Source organism: Tamandua tetradactyla, chromosome 14 (assembly GCF_023851605.1).
Source record: "Tamandua tetradactyla isolate mTamTet1 chromosome 14, mTamTet1.pri, whole genome shotgun sequence".
Lineage (NCBI taxonomy): Eukaryota > Metazoa > Chordata > Mammalia > Pilosa > Myrmecophagidae > Tamandua > Tamandua tetradactyla.
The window spans coordinates 34,917,317-34,937,149 of NC_135340.1; the positions used below are offsets into that span (position 1 = coordinate 34,917,317).

At 42.6% G+C, this 19,833-nt stretch overlaps 1 protein-coding gene across 2 annotated transcripts; it reads left to right on the forward strand.

The window, feature by feature from the left end:
- Positions 1-3,056: 3,056 nt before the first annotated feature.
- On the forward strand, positions 3,057-8,327 carry SALL2 (spalt like transcription factor 2). Of its 2 annotated transcripts, XM_077127249.1 has the most exons (4): positions 3,136-3,220; positions 3,598-6,251; positions 6,351-6,404; positions 6,851-8,327. In XM_077127249.1, exons 1-4 carry the CDS (start codon positions 3,154-3,156, stop codon positions 7,256-7,258), a joined length of 3,183 nt encoding a protein of 1,060 aa, XP_076983364.1. In that variant the 5' UTR covers positions 3,136-3,153; the 3' UTR covers positions 7,259-8,327. The 2 variants fall into 2 exon arrangements, with proteins under 2 accessions (XP_076983365.1, XP_076983364.1); XM_077127250.1 differs by having other exon boundaries at positions 3,057-3,220; positions 3,598-6,404.
- The last annotated feature ends 11,506 nt before the right edge of the window (positions 8,328-19,833 follow it).

Genomic DNA, 19,833 nt, shown 5'->3' on the forward strand with positions numbered 1-19,833 from the left:
GAGCTATCAATTAGTGTAGGTGCAATGTTAACTGTTGCGCTTTTGCATTGTGTTCTGTTTCCTTAATGGCTGCCTGTTGCTAGAACTCTATTGAGAACAAAGTCTTCCATTTGACAAACAGAATATGGCTCAAGATGCACATACTCTAAGAAAAGCAATACAGTCACTTAAATTCACAGTCAGGAATAAAGTCAGTCCAAAGAGGCAGGTTTTTCATAGATAAGGGTAGAGGAAAGCTAAAGCGTAGCTGTGGGCAGAGTAGAGAGGGATCCTACTGGAAGATTTAGCACTTGGCAACTTTCTGTGTGTTCGAGTTTTGCCCAGGTTTAGCCCAGGAAGATTTGAGAAGAAGAGTGGAAGTTTTGATGGAAAAGACAATCCTCCTATAGCGGTTCTCAACCAACCTTGGCTGTACGTTGGAATCATGTGGAAAGAGTTAAAAACATGCTAATACTTGGACCTCACCCTCAGAGATAGTGAATTAATTAGTCTGGAGTATGGCCTGGACATTGCGATTTTTTAAAGCTCTCCTGGTAATTCTGATGTGTACCACAGTTTGAGAACTACTGTTCAAACATACCACCCCACTGCACACTACCCACCTATTTTTCTCTTTGTTTTTCCTAAGCATTCTCTCCTAAACCTAAAGCTGCAGTGTGATAGGGAATCAGGCTCAAAGGGGGAAGCCAGCTGGTTTCCTTTTTCCTTGGCATTTTCAGCTCTTTGTAAACTTAAACAAGCACGTCCGGGTCTTAGACCTATATCCATCCCAGACTTTGCATGTGACCCAGGATAGCTTACCTCACCTTATCTGCTATCTAGGGACACCATTACCAGCTAAGTTGATTCCTGTGTTTGTGACTTCATTCATGTCTGCCTAAGAATCCTGCCCCCCTTTTCAGGATAGGCAGTGAGTGCAAAGTGCTGAGAAATAGAGGGTTCCTCTTACAGGTGGCTGATGATCCGTCACCTTTCACCAGGGACTAAATTTACCTTAAAGAAGAGAGCAGATCAAATTACACATCTGAAAGCAAGTTTCATTAAAGAGCAAGAAAGGGGACAGTGTTTCCCAGGAGAAGATGAAAAGAAAAGGATTTCTTTTCTTGTCGGAAGACTTGACAAAACAGCAACTTGATATCAAATGTTCAATGCTAATTAACAAATGCTCAGTAGAAAGCTTCCCTCTGATTCCCTCTCCCATACCGAGGCCAGAGAGCAAATGACACGTAGGAGCCACACAAGGCCCTTTCTCTAGCCTTAGGGAAGTTACACAATGTTGAGGTGCTTGAGAAAGTACTGGACAGGAGTCAAAAACCTGAATGCTTGCTTCTCTGAATTACTGTGTGAACTTGGAAAAGTCACTTAACCTCTCCAAGCTTCGATTTCCTTACCTGTAAAAATAAACCTCATTGTACTATCCTGTAACTCCCCATAACTGAAACAGACCTGCCTCTCCCTTATTAAAAGGGTCAGGTCTAGAAGCACAGGACCCCATTCGTTTCAGAGCTGCATTTCATAATCTTAAAATCCTCATGATTATCTGAGATTTCAAAACATAATTCAGTAAAATGTCTTCAAGTAAAAAAGATAGGTAAAAGTTATGTTGAAAAATGAAATGGATGTTACAAATATTTTAATTAGGTTGTTTCAGCTCCCCTCCCCCCCCAAAAAACCTCCCTGTCCTTGACAAATGTCAATGATACTCACCAATATCTTACCTCAGAAATTAATATGCAACGTTAAACAGATCTAATTTTAGTATATATGTATTTCAAGCTGACTTACTATCTATTTTGTTATTAACGATGCAAATTCTCTAACATAATTTTCATGGCTCCTCCAGTTTTTTTTAAAGTCCCATATACATGTATTAGTTTTATGCATCAAAAAAATTCCAATTTCTGTTCCCACAGTATTTCTCTGAGGAAGGTAGAAGAGCTACAGTATTACCACTTTACAAAAAGGAAACCAGAGGCATGTCTGGTGTGACTGACGGCCATGCTTTGATTTACCATTAGGGCAAGAAGAGAACTGGGATTGGAACAGTGTGTTTATTATGCCCATTCAAATCACAATTGTTGCCGGAGGAGCTCCGCCCTTTCCCCTCCCCGCAGGATAGAGCCGAGAGAGTTTCCGTAGGCCTCTGAAGGCTAGCATCTTCCCAAAACCAGCTGTCTCCTTAATAGTGACAGTGTGCGTGTATTGTAGGAGAAGGAGAATGGAGGGGGTGAGGGTAGAGAAGAGGGTACTAAATAGGAGACGGCTTCTTAAGTAAGCAGGAATTCCATAAATTAGGTGTTGTGTGATTGATCTGTGGAGTAACTTGCATTCAGCTATTATTCTGGGGGAGGAGGGGCCGGGAGCTAAGGGGCTTAATGTTCAGCGACAAGGAGTCCTGAAGTGACGTCCTTGGAAATTCTACTTTGCAGCCTCCAGCCCTCAGAAACTTATTTTCGAGGGTGGGCGAAATGGGCTGAGGGTGGAAATGGAAGTGAGGAAGATGGGACAAAACTTAGAGTATTTGGGGCTGTGTTGAAGGGGTGGATGTTTCGGGTCCGCCTTCCCCTCTGTCCCTCAGGCCTCTGAGGAGTTCAGACTACCCTCTATGGAGTCCTCTGGAGTCCGAGGATCTTTTTCCTAAGAAAAATAAGAGAATCCTATGGACTTGCTCTATTGAGCAGGGCTGTGCTCCCACTGTGCTTCCCTTAAGCTTGCCCGGGGCAGGTTTGGGCAAGGACATCTGGGGATGGGGGGAATTGGCAGAGAGCAAGGAAAGGTGGCCCCCCACAGGGAGCCAGAGCACCTGTCATTGAGCCTCCGGAAACCCTCCTCGGTTTATGGGTCCCGCCCTCCAGCTACTCTTCGCTCCCGCCCATCTCCCCAGCACTGGTCCCCACAAACTCCCCTTCCCAGCGGCTCCTCCCCGCGAAATCCCCTCTCCCAGCTTTCTCGCTCCAGCTCCTCCCCTCCTCCGCGTCTCCAAACTCCCCTCCCCCTCCTCCGCTGCTCCCTGCCCCCGCCGCCGAGCTCCATCGCCGCAGTCTCCGCCGCTGAGCGCAGAGGCTGCAGCTGCCCCGGCGGCTATCGCCGCCTCACCCAATCCCCATCCCTATTGTCTCCCACCCCACCCTGCCCTCCCCCTCCCCCACAACCATGGCGCAAGAAGCCGGGAGGAGCTCTCGCCTTGCAGGGCCCTGCGGGAAGCCGACGGAGCTCGGAGGTGCGGTAGGGCCCGGCCTGGGCAGGGGTGTGGAGGGAAGGGGGCGCGCGGGGGCGAAAGACTTTCCGTGGAGAGGATAAAATACACGATTCACTGCGTTGGTGTCCGCCCTCACACTCATCCCTTGCACTCGCGGGCGGTCCATGATGGGGGAGGGCGGCGGGCTGTGCGGGGAGGGTGTTGCTTGCGCGCGCCCTGCCCCACCCCCATCCCCGCGTGTGGAAGCGGGTCAGGACTGAGCTCTAGCCTTCTGCGTGGCCTGATGGTGAGCTCATCTCCCCACCCCCAACCAGCAGTTACTGGGCTCGTTAATTGGAGCCTCTGTCAATCCGTCCCCACCCGTAGCAGCCACGCTCTCCCTCCTTGTCTCCCCCCAGGTGATGCTAACGAGGAGGACCTTCTCCAAGTCTGTGCCAAGTGCTGCGCACAGTTCACTGACCCAGCCGAATTCCTCGCTCATCAAGACGCATGCTCTACCGACCCTCCTGTAATGGTGATAACTGGGGGCCAAGAGAACCCCAACAACTCTTCTCCCTCCTCTGAACCCCGGCCTGAAGGTCACAGTAGTCCTCAGATCATGGACACAGAACATAGCAACCCTCCGGATTCTGGGTCTTCCATGCCCTCGGATCCCAACTGGGCCCCAGAGGGGAGAGGAGAGGAGTCTGCCGGGCACTTCCTGGTCGCTGCCACAGGTACAGCGGCTGGGGGAGGTGGGGGCCTAATCTTAGCCAGTCCCAAGCTTGGAGCAACCCCATTAGCTCCAGAGTCCACCCCTGCACCTCCCCCTCCTCCACCCCCTCCTCCTCCACCCCCAGGTGTAGGCGGTGGCCACTTGAACATTCCTCTGATCCTGGAAGAGCTAAGGGTGCTGCAGCAGCGGCAGATCCATCAGATGCAGATGACTGAGCAAATCTGCCGCCAGGTGCTGCTGCTCGGCTCCTTAGGCCAGACGGTGGGGGCCCCTGCCAGTCCCTCAGAGCTGCCTGGTACAGGGACTGCCTCTTCCACCAAGCCCCTGCTACCCCTCTTTAGCCCCATCAAGCCTGTCCAAACTGGCAAGACACTGGCATCTTCATCCTCCTCCTCTTCCTCAGGAGCAGAAACACCCAAGCAGGCTTTCTTCCACCTCTATCACCCACTGGGGACACAGCATCCTTTCTCTGCTGGAGGGGTTGGGCGAAGCCACAAGCCCACCCCTGCCCCCTCCCCAGCCTTGCCAGGCAGCACAGATCAAGTGATTGCCTCACCTCACCTGGCATTCCCAAGCACCACTGGACTACTGGCAGCCCAGTGCCTTGGGGCAGCCCGAGGCCTTGAGGCTGCTGCCTCCCCAGGACTCCTGAAGCCAAAGAACGGAAGTGGTGAACTGGGCTATGGGGAGGTAATGGGTCCCTTGGAGAAGCCTGGTGGGCGGCACAAATGCCGCTTCTGCGCCAAAGTGTTTGGCAGTGACAGCGCCCTGCAGATTCACCTGCGTTCCCACACTGGCGAGAGGCCCTACAAGTGCAATGTCTGTGGCAACCGCTTTACCACACGTGGCAACCTCAAAGTACACTTCCACCGACACCGTGAGAAGTATCCGCATGTGCAGATGAACCCACACCCAGTTCCAGAGCACCTAGACTATGTCATTACCAGCAGTGGTCTGCCCTATGGTATGTCTGTGCCACCAGAGAAGGCTGAAGAGGAGGCCACGCCAGGTGTAGGTGTTGAACGCAAGCCTCTGGTGGCCTCTACTACAGCACTCAGTGCTACAGAAAGCCTGACGCTGCTTTCCACCAGTGCAGGCACAGCCACAGCCCCTGGGCTCCCTGCTTTCAATAAATTTGTGCTCATGAAAGCCGTGGAGCCCAAGAGTAAAGCTGATGAAAATACCCCTCCAGGGAACGAGGGCTCAGCCATCACGGGGGTGGCAGAAAGTGGTACTGCAACCCGCATGCAGCTAAGTAAGTTGGTGACTTCACTACCCAGCTGGGCACTGCTTACCAACCACTTCAAGTCTACTGGTAGCTTTCCTTTTCCCTATGTGTTGGAGCCTTTGGGGGCCTCACCCTCTGAGACATCGAAGCTGCAGCAGCTGGTAGAAAAGATTGACCGTCAAGGAGCTGTGGCAGTGGCCTCTACTGCCTCAGGAGCCCCCACCACCTCTGCCCCTGCAGCTTCATCCTCTGCCTCATCTGGACCTAATCAGTGTGTCATCTGCCTCCGGGTACTGAGCTGTCCTAGGGCACTACGCCTGCATTATGGCCAACATGGAGGTGAGCGGCCCTTCAAATGCAAAGTGTGTGGCAGAGCCTTTTCCACCCGTGGTAATCTACGTGCACATTTTGTGGGCCACAAGGCCAGTCCAGCTGCCCGAGCCCAGAACTCCTGCCCCATTTGCCAGAAGAAGTTCACCAATGCTGTTACTCTGCAGCAGCATGTTCGGATGCACTTGGGGGGACAGATCCCCAACGGTGGTACCACACTCCCTGAAGGTGGGGGAGTTGCCCAGGAGAATGGCTCTGAGCAATCCACAATCTCTGGGACAGGGAGCTTTCCCCAGCAGCAATCCCTGGAAGATGAGTTGTCTGAAGAAGAGGAGGAAGAGGAGGAGGAAGAGGAAGATGTGACAGATGAAGATTCCCTGGTGGGGAGAGGCTCAGAAAGTGGGGGTGAGAAAGCAATATCAGTGCGAGGTGATTCAGAAGAGGCATCTGGAGCAGAAGAGGAAGTGGGGGCAGTGGCGGCAGCAGCCACGACTGGAAAGGAGATGGACTGTAGTGAGAAAGTCATTCAACAGTCAGTTCTACCACTACCACCACCACCACCACCTGACAGCCTGGATCAACCACAGCCATTGGAGCAGGGAGGCAACGATGTCACTGGAGGCTCAGAAGAGGGGGGCAAACCAGAGAGTAGCTCAAGCCCAATGTCAGCACTCACCCGAGATGGGGAAGGCACCAGTATCACCATGGTGGAGGGGATGGGCATGCAGGAAGTGATGAGAAAGGAGCCAGCAGAGAGCAGCAGCAGAAAGGCCTGTGAGGTATGTAGCCAGGTCTTTCCCACCGAGGCAGCCTTGGAGGAACATCAGAAGACCCACCCCAAGGAGGGGCCAATCTTCACTTGTATTTTCTGCAAGCAGGGCTTTCTCGAGCGGGCTCCTCTCAAGAAGCATATGCTGCTGGCTCACCACCAGGTACAGCCCTTTGCCCCCCATGGCCCTCAGAATATTGCTTCTCTTTCCTTGGTCCCAGGCTGTTCGCCCTCCATCACTTCCCCAGGGCTCTCCCCCTTTTCCCGGAAAGATGACCCCACAATCCCATGAGCCCATTTCTCTGTACCTGCTGCCTTTGACCAGGGAGCAGAAACAGAGCTGCAGATTTTATGAGCCCTTATCTGTCCTTTTCTCTGAGTTCTTACATGGTAATGTCCCTAATGACTTTTCTCTAGTCCCTGAGCTTGGAGATCATTGGGCTCAGGGGGATGGTCCCCTTAGGAATTTTTTTCTCCCTCCTCATTCTTTGTACCTGAGGAACACAGATTCTCTGCAAGCTCCCACATTCCCATGGGGAACCTTCTCCAGCTTCCCTAGGGTGACCCTTTCTCCCCTCTCCTTTTTTCCTCTCCCTTTCCCTTTGGCAGGTGCAACTGAGCACCCACGTTTGGAATTGTAGCCCAGCCCGAAGGGGCCGGCAGCTGTCCCTGGAGGGCCCAGTGCCACTCCTCTCTGGTGACCAGGTCAACCTGCAGGACTTCTTGTCCCAGGATATTCCTGCCCAGCTGGTGGGGGTGGGTCCCCTATCTTTCTGGAACCAGTACACGGCTTTCCTGTCAAGTGGCCTGCCCACCAAGCCCCGGATTTCCAGCTCCTCCTCCAATATGGCTCCAGGCCCGTCACCACCAGTGCTGTTTGGCCCAGGAACTGTGGCTGGGAAGGTGCCTCCAGCAACGGGATCCAGAGAGGCCAAGGAGACGACAGCCCCCCTCCTCCTATTTCAGCCTCCTGTACCCAAGGCAGTTCTTGAGAACCCCATCATAAAAGACAAGTAGCAAACTGTATGTTCCTTCTCCCTCCCCCTACTCCAGAAGGTAAACAAAGAAGCTGCTGTAATTGGTGACTCAACCCTGGGGGGTAGGGAGATATGAAGGGCATAGGACACTCTTCTCAGTAAACCCCTTGATAGTCACATTAAGGCAAAGATGTTGGTGGTTGATATGCCAGGATGTCTCCAGCTTCTCATATTCCGTCATCATGGATTCTCAGAATTAGGAATCAAGCAGATTTCTTGCCAAGAGGTTTTCCATAGAATAATTTGGGAAATGTGAAGTTAGTTCATAACTTGAATGGGTGTTACCGATGAAAGTGGTTGATGGAGTAATGATGGAGAGTTGAGGAGTGTTGCTAAAGCATAGGGCCTGCTGGGAACTTATGTGATTCAAAAAGAGACATGATATAAGGGAGGGGATCTCCGGTTCTGATTGGATGGATCTCATGAGTGTTCTTTTGGGCCAATAATGACATAGTATGCAGCAGCATACCACGGATCATGGGAGATTTCCTAGCACTAATGTGTTTCTAGTTTTAGATAAATCTGTCCTTTATTCTCTGGTCCCTAGCGTTTTCCTATCTTCCTCTCAAGGCCCCTTTCCTCCTCCCCATTTTGCCTGTCCATAGACCAGAGCTTATGTCTTACCCACTGTCTGGTTCTTCGAGTCCCAGATTTTGGGAGAGTAGCTCTAGGTGGTGGCCTCCCTACTTCTCCACCTTGAATGAGATGTAGTATTTACTCTTAATATAGAATCATTTGGAACAGGAGTTCTGAGGAGAAGAGAATGAGAGTTCTGCAACTGACTGACTGAAATGATGACTTCTCCAAAGGTATAGGCTCCAGAGCTTCCTAACATAGTAAAATGTGAAGAACAGACAAGGGAGATATTAGTGTCTTTCCTTCCATCATTAAAGGTGTTTTGACCAAGTATCTTTGTGTTTCTCCTTTTTTTTTTATGACTAAATAGCCAGCTGTGATGTGATATGGGCATTCCTTAACATTGAGATTCCCTTCCCACCTACATCTCCTGCCAAAGCTGAACATATGTTGTTACAGTATTTAATTTATTCAGCCTGCCCTAAAAAACCCTCCAGTATATGTAATTTCTCTACAGAACCAGAGTTTGTGCTCTTCAGAGGGCAGGAGTTTGCCCACTGTGACAAGTCATTGTCTAGGTTTTTCTCTTTGCCAGTACAATGAGAATCTTCCTCTGCACTTCTGCATTGCATTGTATTTGGAGATTGGAAACTGCATCTTTATCAGTCTTTCTTTGCCCCCTAGGCCAGCCTAGCTGACATCAGTTATTTGTAGAAACAAAGTGAATTAATCTCCATGATTCTTGAGATCTGATGTAAACAGAAAGGACAAAAAATAATTCAACCCTAATAATTTCTACCAACAAGATAAAGGAGGATTCTTAGCATTAGGAGTGCAGAGGAAGCACATCTGGAAGTGAAATGAAGCATGCATTTTTTTCTTTGTCTCTCCACAACATAGTAAGGTTCAGATCTGTCTCTGAGGCCTTGCTTTTCTAAAGAACATTTTCCAAAAAAATTTTTTTTGTATTTTTAAGATTAAGTTATCATTGAATCATAGTGCTAAAGGAACAGGACCAGTGAAATGATTTGTCCAAAGTCATTCAATCAGTTAATTGCAGAGTTGGATCAAGAACCAAGGTCCAGAATCCCCATCTAGTGCTACTACTAGTGATCAGTAGATTGCTGCTACATCATTAAAGATACCTGGTGTGAGGCTGGCTGGAAGACAGAAGTGAAGGAGGTATGTAAGCCTATTATTGGCTCAATTCAAGGTCAAGAACCAATGTTCAATTCGAGTTGCTCATACCGAAACAGTGCAGTTCCCTTTTAAGATGTAACTGATGAAAAGGAATCCATGGGATTTTTGTGAGGCCCACTACGGAAGAAACAAATGGCTCCTGTCTCTAAATCCTCACAAAGCCTTGTAGATCTGTTTTTCTTTTCAATCTATGGAATGAGGTAGGTCACCAATCTTTCCTTTCCCTTTATTTCCCCACCCCCATCAGACATAAATTATGCCATTTAACTTTAGGTGCCAGATCCCATATGGTAACAGCTGTCAGTGAACCTTTTATTGATGGATTCTTCCTCGAGGTCAGCACTGAGTCTGATGGCCTCCCATCTTCTCGTAGCTATACTTGTTTTTCATAGCTATACATTGTTTTCTCTTCTGCTTCCTTTTCATTCTTTTTCCTCTCCTGCTTTGCCTCTTTTTCTTGTTTCAATTTCCCTCTCTTAATCTGACAGCTTTTATTTCTGCTTTTTTCTTCACCCTAATTTATTCTTTTTCTTAAAGCATTTAATTTCTTGCAAGTCTTCCTACCCACCCCCAGCCCCACCATTTTTCACTCTCAATCACTTTTCACTGGTTATCTTTTCATAAGGTAAATTAATTCTAACCTTCTGGAATGAGTATGTAAATAAATTCAGCTTGCAGAAACACATTTTATGAAATAAAATTAAAGGATTCAATGTTGATAAAACAAGCAAGATATAGTTTCATTCATTCAGTAAATTTTTGAAGATTTACTTTGTTTCAGAAACCAAGTGTTGGTTAGATACAAAGGTAAATAAGATATACTCCTTTCCCTAGAAGAGGACAGACTAGGAGGAGAGAAAATGTACATTTACTTTTAGATAGTGATAGTAAATACTATGATAGACACAATGTTCCATGGGATGCAAGAGAGGAAAACAACTAATTCATAATACAAAACTGGAGAAGGGGGAGGGGGTGTACAGTTCTCTTGATTTCAGTTTTCATAATAACTACTTTGTTACTTATTAACATACAATAACCTGAGACCAATGGAGTTACAATTTAAGAACCTATGTAAGTTCCTCCACCAAGCCCCTTTTAGTAGACATAGAGATGCCCTGCCTCAAAGATGCCTGTTCAAGACAGATCCGACTACATAGCTGGAAGGAACCTGGTTAGCTGATTGCCTCCAGTGGTCTCATTTTTCTTCAGCACTTGGCCAAAGACTAAGCAAGGTGGTGGTGAAAGGATTTAGCCATTCTCATCAAATATGGGAATCTAATGAGCAGTGTTTCTTCCAGAACTCACTATTGATCTGACAGAGAATATCAGGTCTAAGTTGTGTCACAATCTGATATCTCTCCCTATCTAATACCACTTTTTCCTCCTTTTCCTTTTTACAGTTGTTGCTCCCCCTCCCCCAATAATGCTTCTTGAATCCTAGCACCTGCTTTCCAGAGAAGTCAACTTCTGACAGCCCCCAAAAAGGCCCACATTCTATTGGCACATTTTTTTTCCTCACAAACTTCTGCTCCTGGGTCTCTGGGTATCACCCCTGGAACTTCCTAATCAACCAAGAAATATCAGTCTCCTGATACCCGAAACAGACTTCACTAGTCTTTCTTTACATTAGACCCATCTTTGATTCCCCATGTCTTTTCTAAACTGTTAGTTTAGCAACAGTAGAGTCACTAAATCTAGAGATATTTTGTTTTGCTCAGAGAGTAAAAAATTGAGTATTAACAAAACAAGAAAAAAAACCATTCAGGCAAAGAAACGAGAAGTGTACTATTTGGTTAGTACTGTGGGTGTTTTAATAATCTAGTACTTTTAACAACCATCCCAAAGCTTAAATATCTTAATGATTATATATTTACGTATGATTCCTGGATCATTTGAGCAGAACTCAGCAAGGGTGACTAATCTTTGTTCCATGTCGTGAGAGCTGGGCTCATTCAGACAGTTGCCATTTGAGCTGTGGATCCAAGATGTCCTCACTCATATCTGGCCCCTTAGCTGGGATGGTTGGCCTGGAGCCTCTGCTTATGGTGTTTCAATCTCCAGGACCTTTCTCTTCATGTCGTCTGCCTATCAAGGTAACGAGTACCATGAAGCAGGGCTATAAGAGTGCAAAACCAGTGCCTAGGTTCTGGAATTCAGAAGATACAATTTCTGCCACATTATAGTAGCCAGCTCAGATTCACAAGGAAGAAAGATAAGCTTTGCTTCTAGATGGAAAAATCACACTGCATAAAGGCATGTGGGATGGGAGATATTGTTGTGGCTGACAGCAGACATAATAAAAAGGTAAGTGCAGTCTTGCAGTATTTATCTGGGAAAAATTAACCTTATACTTTGGTTTTTTTTTGGAAAATATTACATTGAGATATCTTTATACACTATACAGTCCATCCAAATTATACAATTAGTGGCTCACAATATCATCACATAGTTGTGTATTCATCATCATGATCATTTTTAAAACATTTGCATAACTCCAGATAAATAAAAAGACAAAATGCAACAACCCATAACCCTTCCCCTTCCCCTCTCATAGACCACTACTATTGCAATCTATCCAATTTTTTTTATTTGATGGCAATAGGAATAGGGGAAAAAGAAGGCAAGACATATTCTGGAATTTTTTTATCATCACAGTCAACTTTTTCTTTTTTGTGAAAAATAACACATGTACAAAAAAAGGAATAAATTTAAAGCACATAGCAGCAATTAGGTTGTAGAACAGATTTCAGAGTTTGGTATGGGTTACAATTCCATAATTTTAGGTTTTTACTTCTAGCTGCTCTAAGATGCTGGAGACTAAAATATGTATCAATGTAATAATTCAGCAATTACATTCGGCTGTTAAACCCTGTCTTCTCTCTGTATAAAATCCAACAACTTGGATCTTTTTCCCTCTCTCTAGAGGTATTTGAGTTATATCCATTCTAAATTTTTCATTTTGGTAGCGACTGGTGATAATATAGGATGGGGAATAGAAATAGTTGATACTCTGTAGAAGCTGGCCTCTCTGTATTTCAAGACTTATTGGTTCAAGGACCCATCTTATACTTTATTTTGACTAGAACAGGTCTAGGTGAGGTTCCTTCTCCTGCTTGTGCTGCTCAGGGTTTAAGTAGACTGGCTGCCAGGGAATAGACAAAAACCCCTCTTACGAGCAGTAAATGGGTCATGAGTATGGAAGCAATCCCTCTTTAAGAAAATATGCTACATTGGCCCTTCTGTGCTCCAAAAGTTTGCTAACTTACAACCGTAATAGTTTGCCCAAAGTGAGTGTATCAGAAAAGATTTTGGGGCACTGACCTTGATTTGGTTGACTTTTTATTTATTTGTTTGTTTGCATGGGAATCAAACTTGGGTCTCCGGCATGGCAGGCGAGAACTCTGCCTACTGAGCCGCCATGGCCTGCCCAATTCAGTTGACTTTTGCTAGTACCTGTTACTTTGGCTTTCTCTATAGGTGGTGTGGTGGTGGTGGGGGGAGGCAATCCAGTCTTTAGGTATCCCGGATTCTACCAGAAACTGAATATCTCTCAGTAGAAAATTCTTCCTTTCCTATGCAAAGATTCTTATAATGCTTAGGGGTTGAGCTTTGGAATCAACCCCCTTCTTCTATTGTGAGGCTGTATCCAGTACTGCCGTTCTCCCTCAAATCTGTATTTAACCTGACTTCTACGTATTTTCTCTACATGTCATTTCTTATGTATTAAGGACTTGAAAGAAAGTGATAATAAGTGAAGGAATCAAACTTGTGAACCGTTTAACTCTTACAGTGCTATAATATGGTAATAATGAGATTATCTCACTTCAGTAATAATATATATTTCTAAATATAAGACTACACAGGAAAATATGCAAGGATACATGCAAAATGAAAGAAGAGCAAAAGATTCCCTTTTCAACTTTCTCGTGGACAACTGTTAGACCCAGGTTATTAAAGGAAGCAAAAGCATGACCACACTATCAGACAACACTTCCCAAAGAATTTCAACTTAAGAAAACAGTATTTTTCTACCAGTTACATGGAATCCTTAGGATTAAATGTATACAGAGAGGACTATAGGAACCTATATTTACTTCTATGTTCTCTACCTCAATGTTGCATCAGTTACACATCTCAAAAGATGAGTAAATTTACTAAGTAAATTAAGTTCAGAAAATGAGATAAAAATAAATATTTTGATCACTCATAAATCTCCACAGTACCTAGAATGTAGTAGTCACTCAATAAATAGTTGCTAATTAAATAGATGGAACTGTTGCTTTCCAAAACACATACTTATTTCTTCTCAATAACCCTGCTTCATATTCACCTCTCTTTTCATTACTATCAATTATAAGCCTCAAGTTAAAATTGCAGACTCTTTAACAAGTTATCTGTGCTGTCTGCCCACTGGCTTCAAACATGGAAACCTAAACTTTCCCCCAATATTCTCAAATATAAATCTCTATGTTCTGGCAAATTAATCTGGACTAGCAGAGCACACATCATGCTTTTTTTTTTTTTTTATTAATAAAACCAGTCACCATAAAACAAGAACATTCTTAACATATGAACATTCCATACTTGGTATGTAATCAGTGGCTCATAATTTCATCACAAGGCTGCATATTCATCACCATGATCATTTCTCAGAACATTTACATCACACCAGAAAAAGAAATAAAAAGAAAAAAAAAACCCTCATGCATTCCATACCTCTTACCCCTCCCTCTCATTGACCACTAGTATGTCCCTCTACCCAATTTATTTTAATATTTGTTCCCCCTATTATTTATTTATTTTTAACCCATATTTTTTACATATCTGTCCATACCATAGATAAAAGGAGCATCAGAACAAGGTTTTCACAATCACATAAGTCACTTTGCAATATCTATATCATTATACAATCATCTTTAAAAAACATGGCTACTGGAACACAGCTCTACACTTTAAAGCACTTTCCTCTAGCCTCTAATACACCATGAATTCTGTGTACTAACATATTGTACTACAATATTACTACAATTGTTAGTACTATTGTGCTATCCATTTCTGAATTTTTGCAATCAGTCCTGTTGCACAATATGTATCCCTTCAGCTCCAATTACCCAATATCTACCCTATTTTTATCTCCTGATGATCTCTGTTCTTAACTGAAATTCTTCAAATTCATTAATTAATGTTTGTTCATATCAGTGAGACCATACAGTATTTGTCCTTTTGTTTCTGGCTAATCCCATTCTGCATAATGCACTCAAGGTCCATCCATGTTTTTACACACTTCATAACTTTATTCTTTCTTATAGCTGCATAATATTCCATTGTATGTATATACCACAGCCATTCATCTGTTGATGGACATTTTGACTGTTTCCATCTCTTTGCAATTGTAAATAATGCTGCTATAAACACTGGTGTGCAAATTCCGTTTGTGTCTTTGCCCTCATGTCCTCCAAGTGGATACCTAGCAATGGTATGACTGGATCATGTGGCAATTCTATACTTAGCTTCCTGAGGAACCGCCAAACTGCCTTCCATAGTGATTGTACCATTATACATTCCCACCAACAGTGGATAAATGTGCCTCTTTCTCCACATCCTCTTTAGCACTTGTCGTTTTCTGTTTTATTGATAATTGCCATTCTGGCGGGTGTGAGATGATATCTCATTGTGGTTTTGATTTGCATTTCCCTAACAGCCAGGGAAGCTCAGCATCTTTTCATGTGCCTTCCTCTTCTGAAAAGTGTCTGGACATGTCTTTTGCCCATTTGTTGAGTTGCTTGTCTTTTTGTTGTTGAGTTGAACAATCTCTTTATATATTCTGGATACTAGACCCTTATCTGATATATCACTTCCAAATATTGCCTCCCATTGTGTAGGCTGTCTTTTTACTTTCTTGACAAAGTCCTTTAATGCACAATAGTGTTTAATTTTGAGGAGTTCCCATTTATCTATTTCTATCTTCAGTGTTCATGCTTTGGGCGTAAGATCTAGGAAACTGCCTCCTATCATAAGATTTATAAGATACTTCCCTACATTTTCTTCTAAAAGTTTTATGGTCTTAGATCTAATGTTTAGGCCTTTGATCCATTTTGAGTTCATTTCTATATAGGGTGTGAGATATGGATACTTTTCCATTCTTTTGCTTATGGATATCCAGTTCTCTTGGTACCATTTATTGAGCAGACTGTTCTGTCCCAGGTAAGTTGGCTTGAGTGCCTTATCAAAGATCAATTGTCCATAGATGAGAGGGTCTATATCTGAACACTCTATTCAATTCCATTGGTCAGTATATCTGTCTTTAGGCCAGTACCATGCTGTTTTGACCAATATAGCTTTGTAATATGCCTTAAAGTCAGGTAGTGTTAGACCTCCAACTTCATTTTTCTTTCTCAGGATATTTTTTAGCTATTTGGGGCACCCTGCCCTTCCAGATAAATTTGGTTATTGGTTTTTCTCTTTCTGAAAAGTAAGTTTTTGGGATTTTAATTGGTATTGCATTGAATCTATAAATCAATTTAGGTAGAAATGACATCTTAACTATATTTAGTCTTCCAACCCATGAACACAATATGCCCTTCCATTTATTTAGGTCTTCTATGATTTCTTTTAACAATCTCTTATAGTTTTCTTTGTATAGGTCTTTTATATAGGTCTTTGGCTAAATTTACTCCTAAATATTTTATTATTTTGGTTGCAATTGTAAATGGAATTTTTTCTTGATTTCCCCCTCAGATTGTTCATTACTAGTGTATAGGAACACTACAGGTTTGTGAGTGTTGATCTTATAACGTGCCACTTTGCTGTACTCATTTATTAGCTCTAGTAGTTTTTGCTGTGGATTTTTCGGGGTTTTCGACATATAGTATCATATCATCTGTAAACAGTGAGAGTTTTACTTCTTCCTTTCCAATTTTGATGCCTTGTATTTCTTTTTCTTGTCTAATTGCTCTGGCTAGAGCTTCCAACACAATGTTGACTAACAATGGTGATAATGGATATCCTTGTCTTGTTCCTGATCTTAGGGGGAAAGTTTTCAGTTTTTCCCCATTGAGGATGATGTTAGCTGTGGGTTTTTCATATATTTCCTTTATCATTTTGAGGAAGTTCCCTTCTATTCCTATCCTTTGAAGTGTTTTCAACAAGAAAGGATGTTGAGTTTTATCAAATGCCTTCTCTCCATCAATCGAGATGATCATGTGGTTTTTCTCCTTTATTTGTTGATATGGTGTATTACATTAATTAATTTTCTTATTTTGAACCATCATTGCATACCTTGGATGAATCCTACTTGGTCATGGTGTATAATTCTTTTCATGTGCTGATGGATTCGATTTGCAAGAATTTTGTTGAGGATTTTTTCATCTATATTCATTAGAGAAATTAGTCTGTAATTTTATTTTCTTTTAGTATCTTTGTCTGGCTTTCGTATGAGGGTGATGTTGGCTTCATAGAATGTGTTTGGTAGCCTTCTCTCCTCTTCAATTTTTTTGAAGAGTTTGAGCAACATTGCTACTAAATCTTTCTTGAATGTTTGGTAGAATTCACATGTGAAACCGTCTGGTCCTGGACTTTTCTTTTGGGGGGAGCTTCTTCATGACTTATTCAATTTCTTTACTTGTGATTGGTTTGTTGAGGTTGTCTATTTCTTCTTGAGTCAATGTTGGTTGTTCATGCCTTTCAAGGAAGTTGTTCATTTCATCTACATTGTCTAGTTTATTAGCACAAAGTTGTTCTATAGTATCCTCTTATTTCTTCCTTTATTTCTGTGGGGTCAGTGGTTATGGCTCTTCCATTTCTGATTTTGTTTATTTGCATCCTCTCTCTTCTTTTTGTCACTTAAGGGTCCATCAGTCTTATTGATTTTCTCATAGAACCAACTTCTGGTTTGGTTGATTTTTCTTGATTGTTTTCATATTCTCAATTTCATTTATTTCTGCTCTAATCTCCATTATTTCTTTCCTTTTGCTTGCTTTGGGTTTAGTTTGCTGTTCTTTCTCTAGTTCTTCCAAGTGAACAGTTAATTCCTTGATTTTTGCTTTCTTCTTTTTTGATATAGGCATTTAGGGCAATAAATTTCCCTCTTAGCTCTGCCTTCGCTGCATCCCATAAATTTTGAAATGTTGTGTTTTCACTTTCATTTGTCTCGACATATTTACTGATTTCTCTTTTAACTTTTTCCTTGACCCACTGGTTGTTTAAGAATGTGTTGTTGAGCCTACATATATCTCTGAATTTTCAGGCCCTCTGCCTATTACTGATTTTCAACTACATTCCTTTATGATCTGAGAAGGTGTTTTGTATGATTTCAGTGTTTTTAAATTTATTGAGACTTGTTTTGTCACCCAGCATATGGTCTATCCTTGAGAATGATACATGAGCACCTGAGAAAAGGTGTATCTTGCTGTTGTGGGGTGTAATACTCTATGAATGTCTGCTAGGTCTAGTTTGTTTATTGTATTATGCAAATTCTCTGTTTCTGAATTGATCCTCTGTCTAGGTGTTCTGTCCATTGATGAGAAGGAAGAATTGACATCTCCAACTATTATGGTAGATGTGTCTATTTTTCTTTTCAGTGTTTGCCTCATGTATTTTGGAATACTCGAGCTCAGTGCATAAATATTTATGATTGTTATGTCTTCTTGTTGAATTGTTCCTTTTATTAATACAGAATGTCCTTCTTTGTCTCTTTTAATTGGTTTACATTTGAAGTTTAATTTGTTGGATATTAGTATAGCTACTCCTACTCCTTTCTGATTGTTGTTTGCATGAAATATCTTTTCCCAACCTTTCTACTTTCAACCTGTTTATCCTTGGATCTAAAAATGCATCTCCTTTGGACAGCATATAGATGGGTCCTGTTTTATAACCCATTCTGTCAGTCTATGTCTTTTGATTGGGGGATTTAATCCATTAACATTTAATGTTATTACTCTAAGGGTAGTGCTTTCTTCTACCATTTTGCCTTTTGGATTTTATATATCATATCTAATTTTTCTTCTTTTTACCTTTACTGATAGTCTCCATTTCTACACTCTCCTTCACATCTTTCACTCCTATCTTTTCCTGTCTGTCTCTAGTGCTCCCTTTAGCATTTCTTGAAGAGCCAGTCTCTTGGCCACAAATTCTTGCAGTGTTTTTTTTTTTTTTGTCTAAAAATGTTTTAATTTCCCTCTCATTTTTGAAGGAAAATTTTTCTGGATATAGAATTCTTGGTTGTCAATTTTTCTCTTTTAGTGTCTGTTTTGGTTTGCTAACTGCTGGAATGCAATATACCAGGGATGGAATAGCTTTTTAAAAGGGGAATTTAATAAGTTGCTAGTTTACAGTTCTAAGGCTGAGAAAATATCCTAATTAAAACAAGGCTACAGAAATGTCCAGTCTAAGGTATCCAGGGAAAGATACCTTGGTTCAAGAAGGCTGATGAAGTTCAGAGTTTCTCTCTTAAGTGAGAAGCAAATGGCAAACATGGTCAGGGTTACTCTCTCATCTGGAAAGGCATGTGGTGAATGTGGCATCATCTCCTAGCTTTCTCTCCTGGTTTCTCTTCATGAAACTCCCCAGAGGCATTTTCCTTCTTCATTTCCAAAGATTGCTGGCTGATGGACTCTCTGCTTCTCGTCGCTATATCGTTCTGCTCTCTCTAAATCACTCTCATTCTCCAAAATGCTTCTTCTTTTATAGGATTTCAAAAACTAATCAAGACACACCCAAATGGGTGGAGACATGCCTCCAGCTAATCCAGTTTAACAACCACTCTTGATTAAATCACACCTCCAGGGAGATGATCTAATTACAATTTCAAACATACAATACTGAATAAAGATTAGAAGAAACAGCTGCCTTTACAAAATGGGATTAGGATTAAAACATGGCTTTTCTAGGGTACATACATCCTTTCAAACCAGCACAGTATCTTAAATATATCATACCACTGTCTTCTTGCCTCCATGGTTTCTGCAGAGAAATTTCTGCAGAGAAATTCATTGATTTGATTTTTAATGAGGTTGTCCATGTCTGTTCAAACATCCTGAATTAATTGTTCAACTCTTGTATCTCATTTGAATTGCTGGTTTGTTCCTTTGACTGGGCCACATCTTCAGTTTTCCTAGTGTGATTCATTTTTGGCTGGCATCTAGGCATTTAATTTCCTTAATTAGTTTATTCTGGAAATTGTGTAGCTTTTTTTTACCTAGGATTTTCTTGCTGGATGACTTTGTTGTCTATTTGTTCTTTTTTTTTTTAATTAAAAAATTTTTTTATTTATGATACATAACCACATACAAAAACACATTCTTATCATATGATCATTCCATTCTTGTTATATAATAACTCACACTATCATCACATAGTTGTATATTCATCATCATGATCATTTCTTAGAATATCTGCATCAATTCAGAACAAACAATAAAAAGAAAACAGAAAAAAATTCATACATACCATACCCCTCTATTCGTTCTTTGACATTCAGTCAGCTTATTCGAGACCTCTAGTTTAGGTTTTGTTTAACAGATCAGAATTTTTCAGTTCTCGTTTTCTTGTTTCTTGCCCTGCGTGTATGGTGCCTTTTCTTTCCCTGTTAGGAGGGTCAGATTTTCCCAGACCCTAGTCAGATTTTCCCAGACTTGCATCAGTTTTCCTTGAGGGTGAGACTCAGAAAGTTGAAAGACTTGCCTATGAAGCCTCTAGACTCCGTGTTTTTCCTATCCTGCCCAGTGCGTGGCCCTTGTCTGCCTGAGGATCCCTCCAGCCTAAGGTGATGTGGTACCT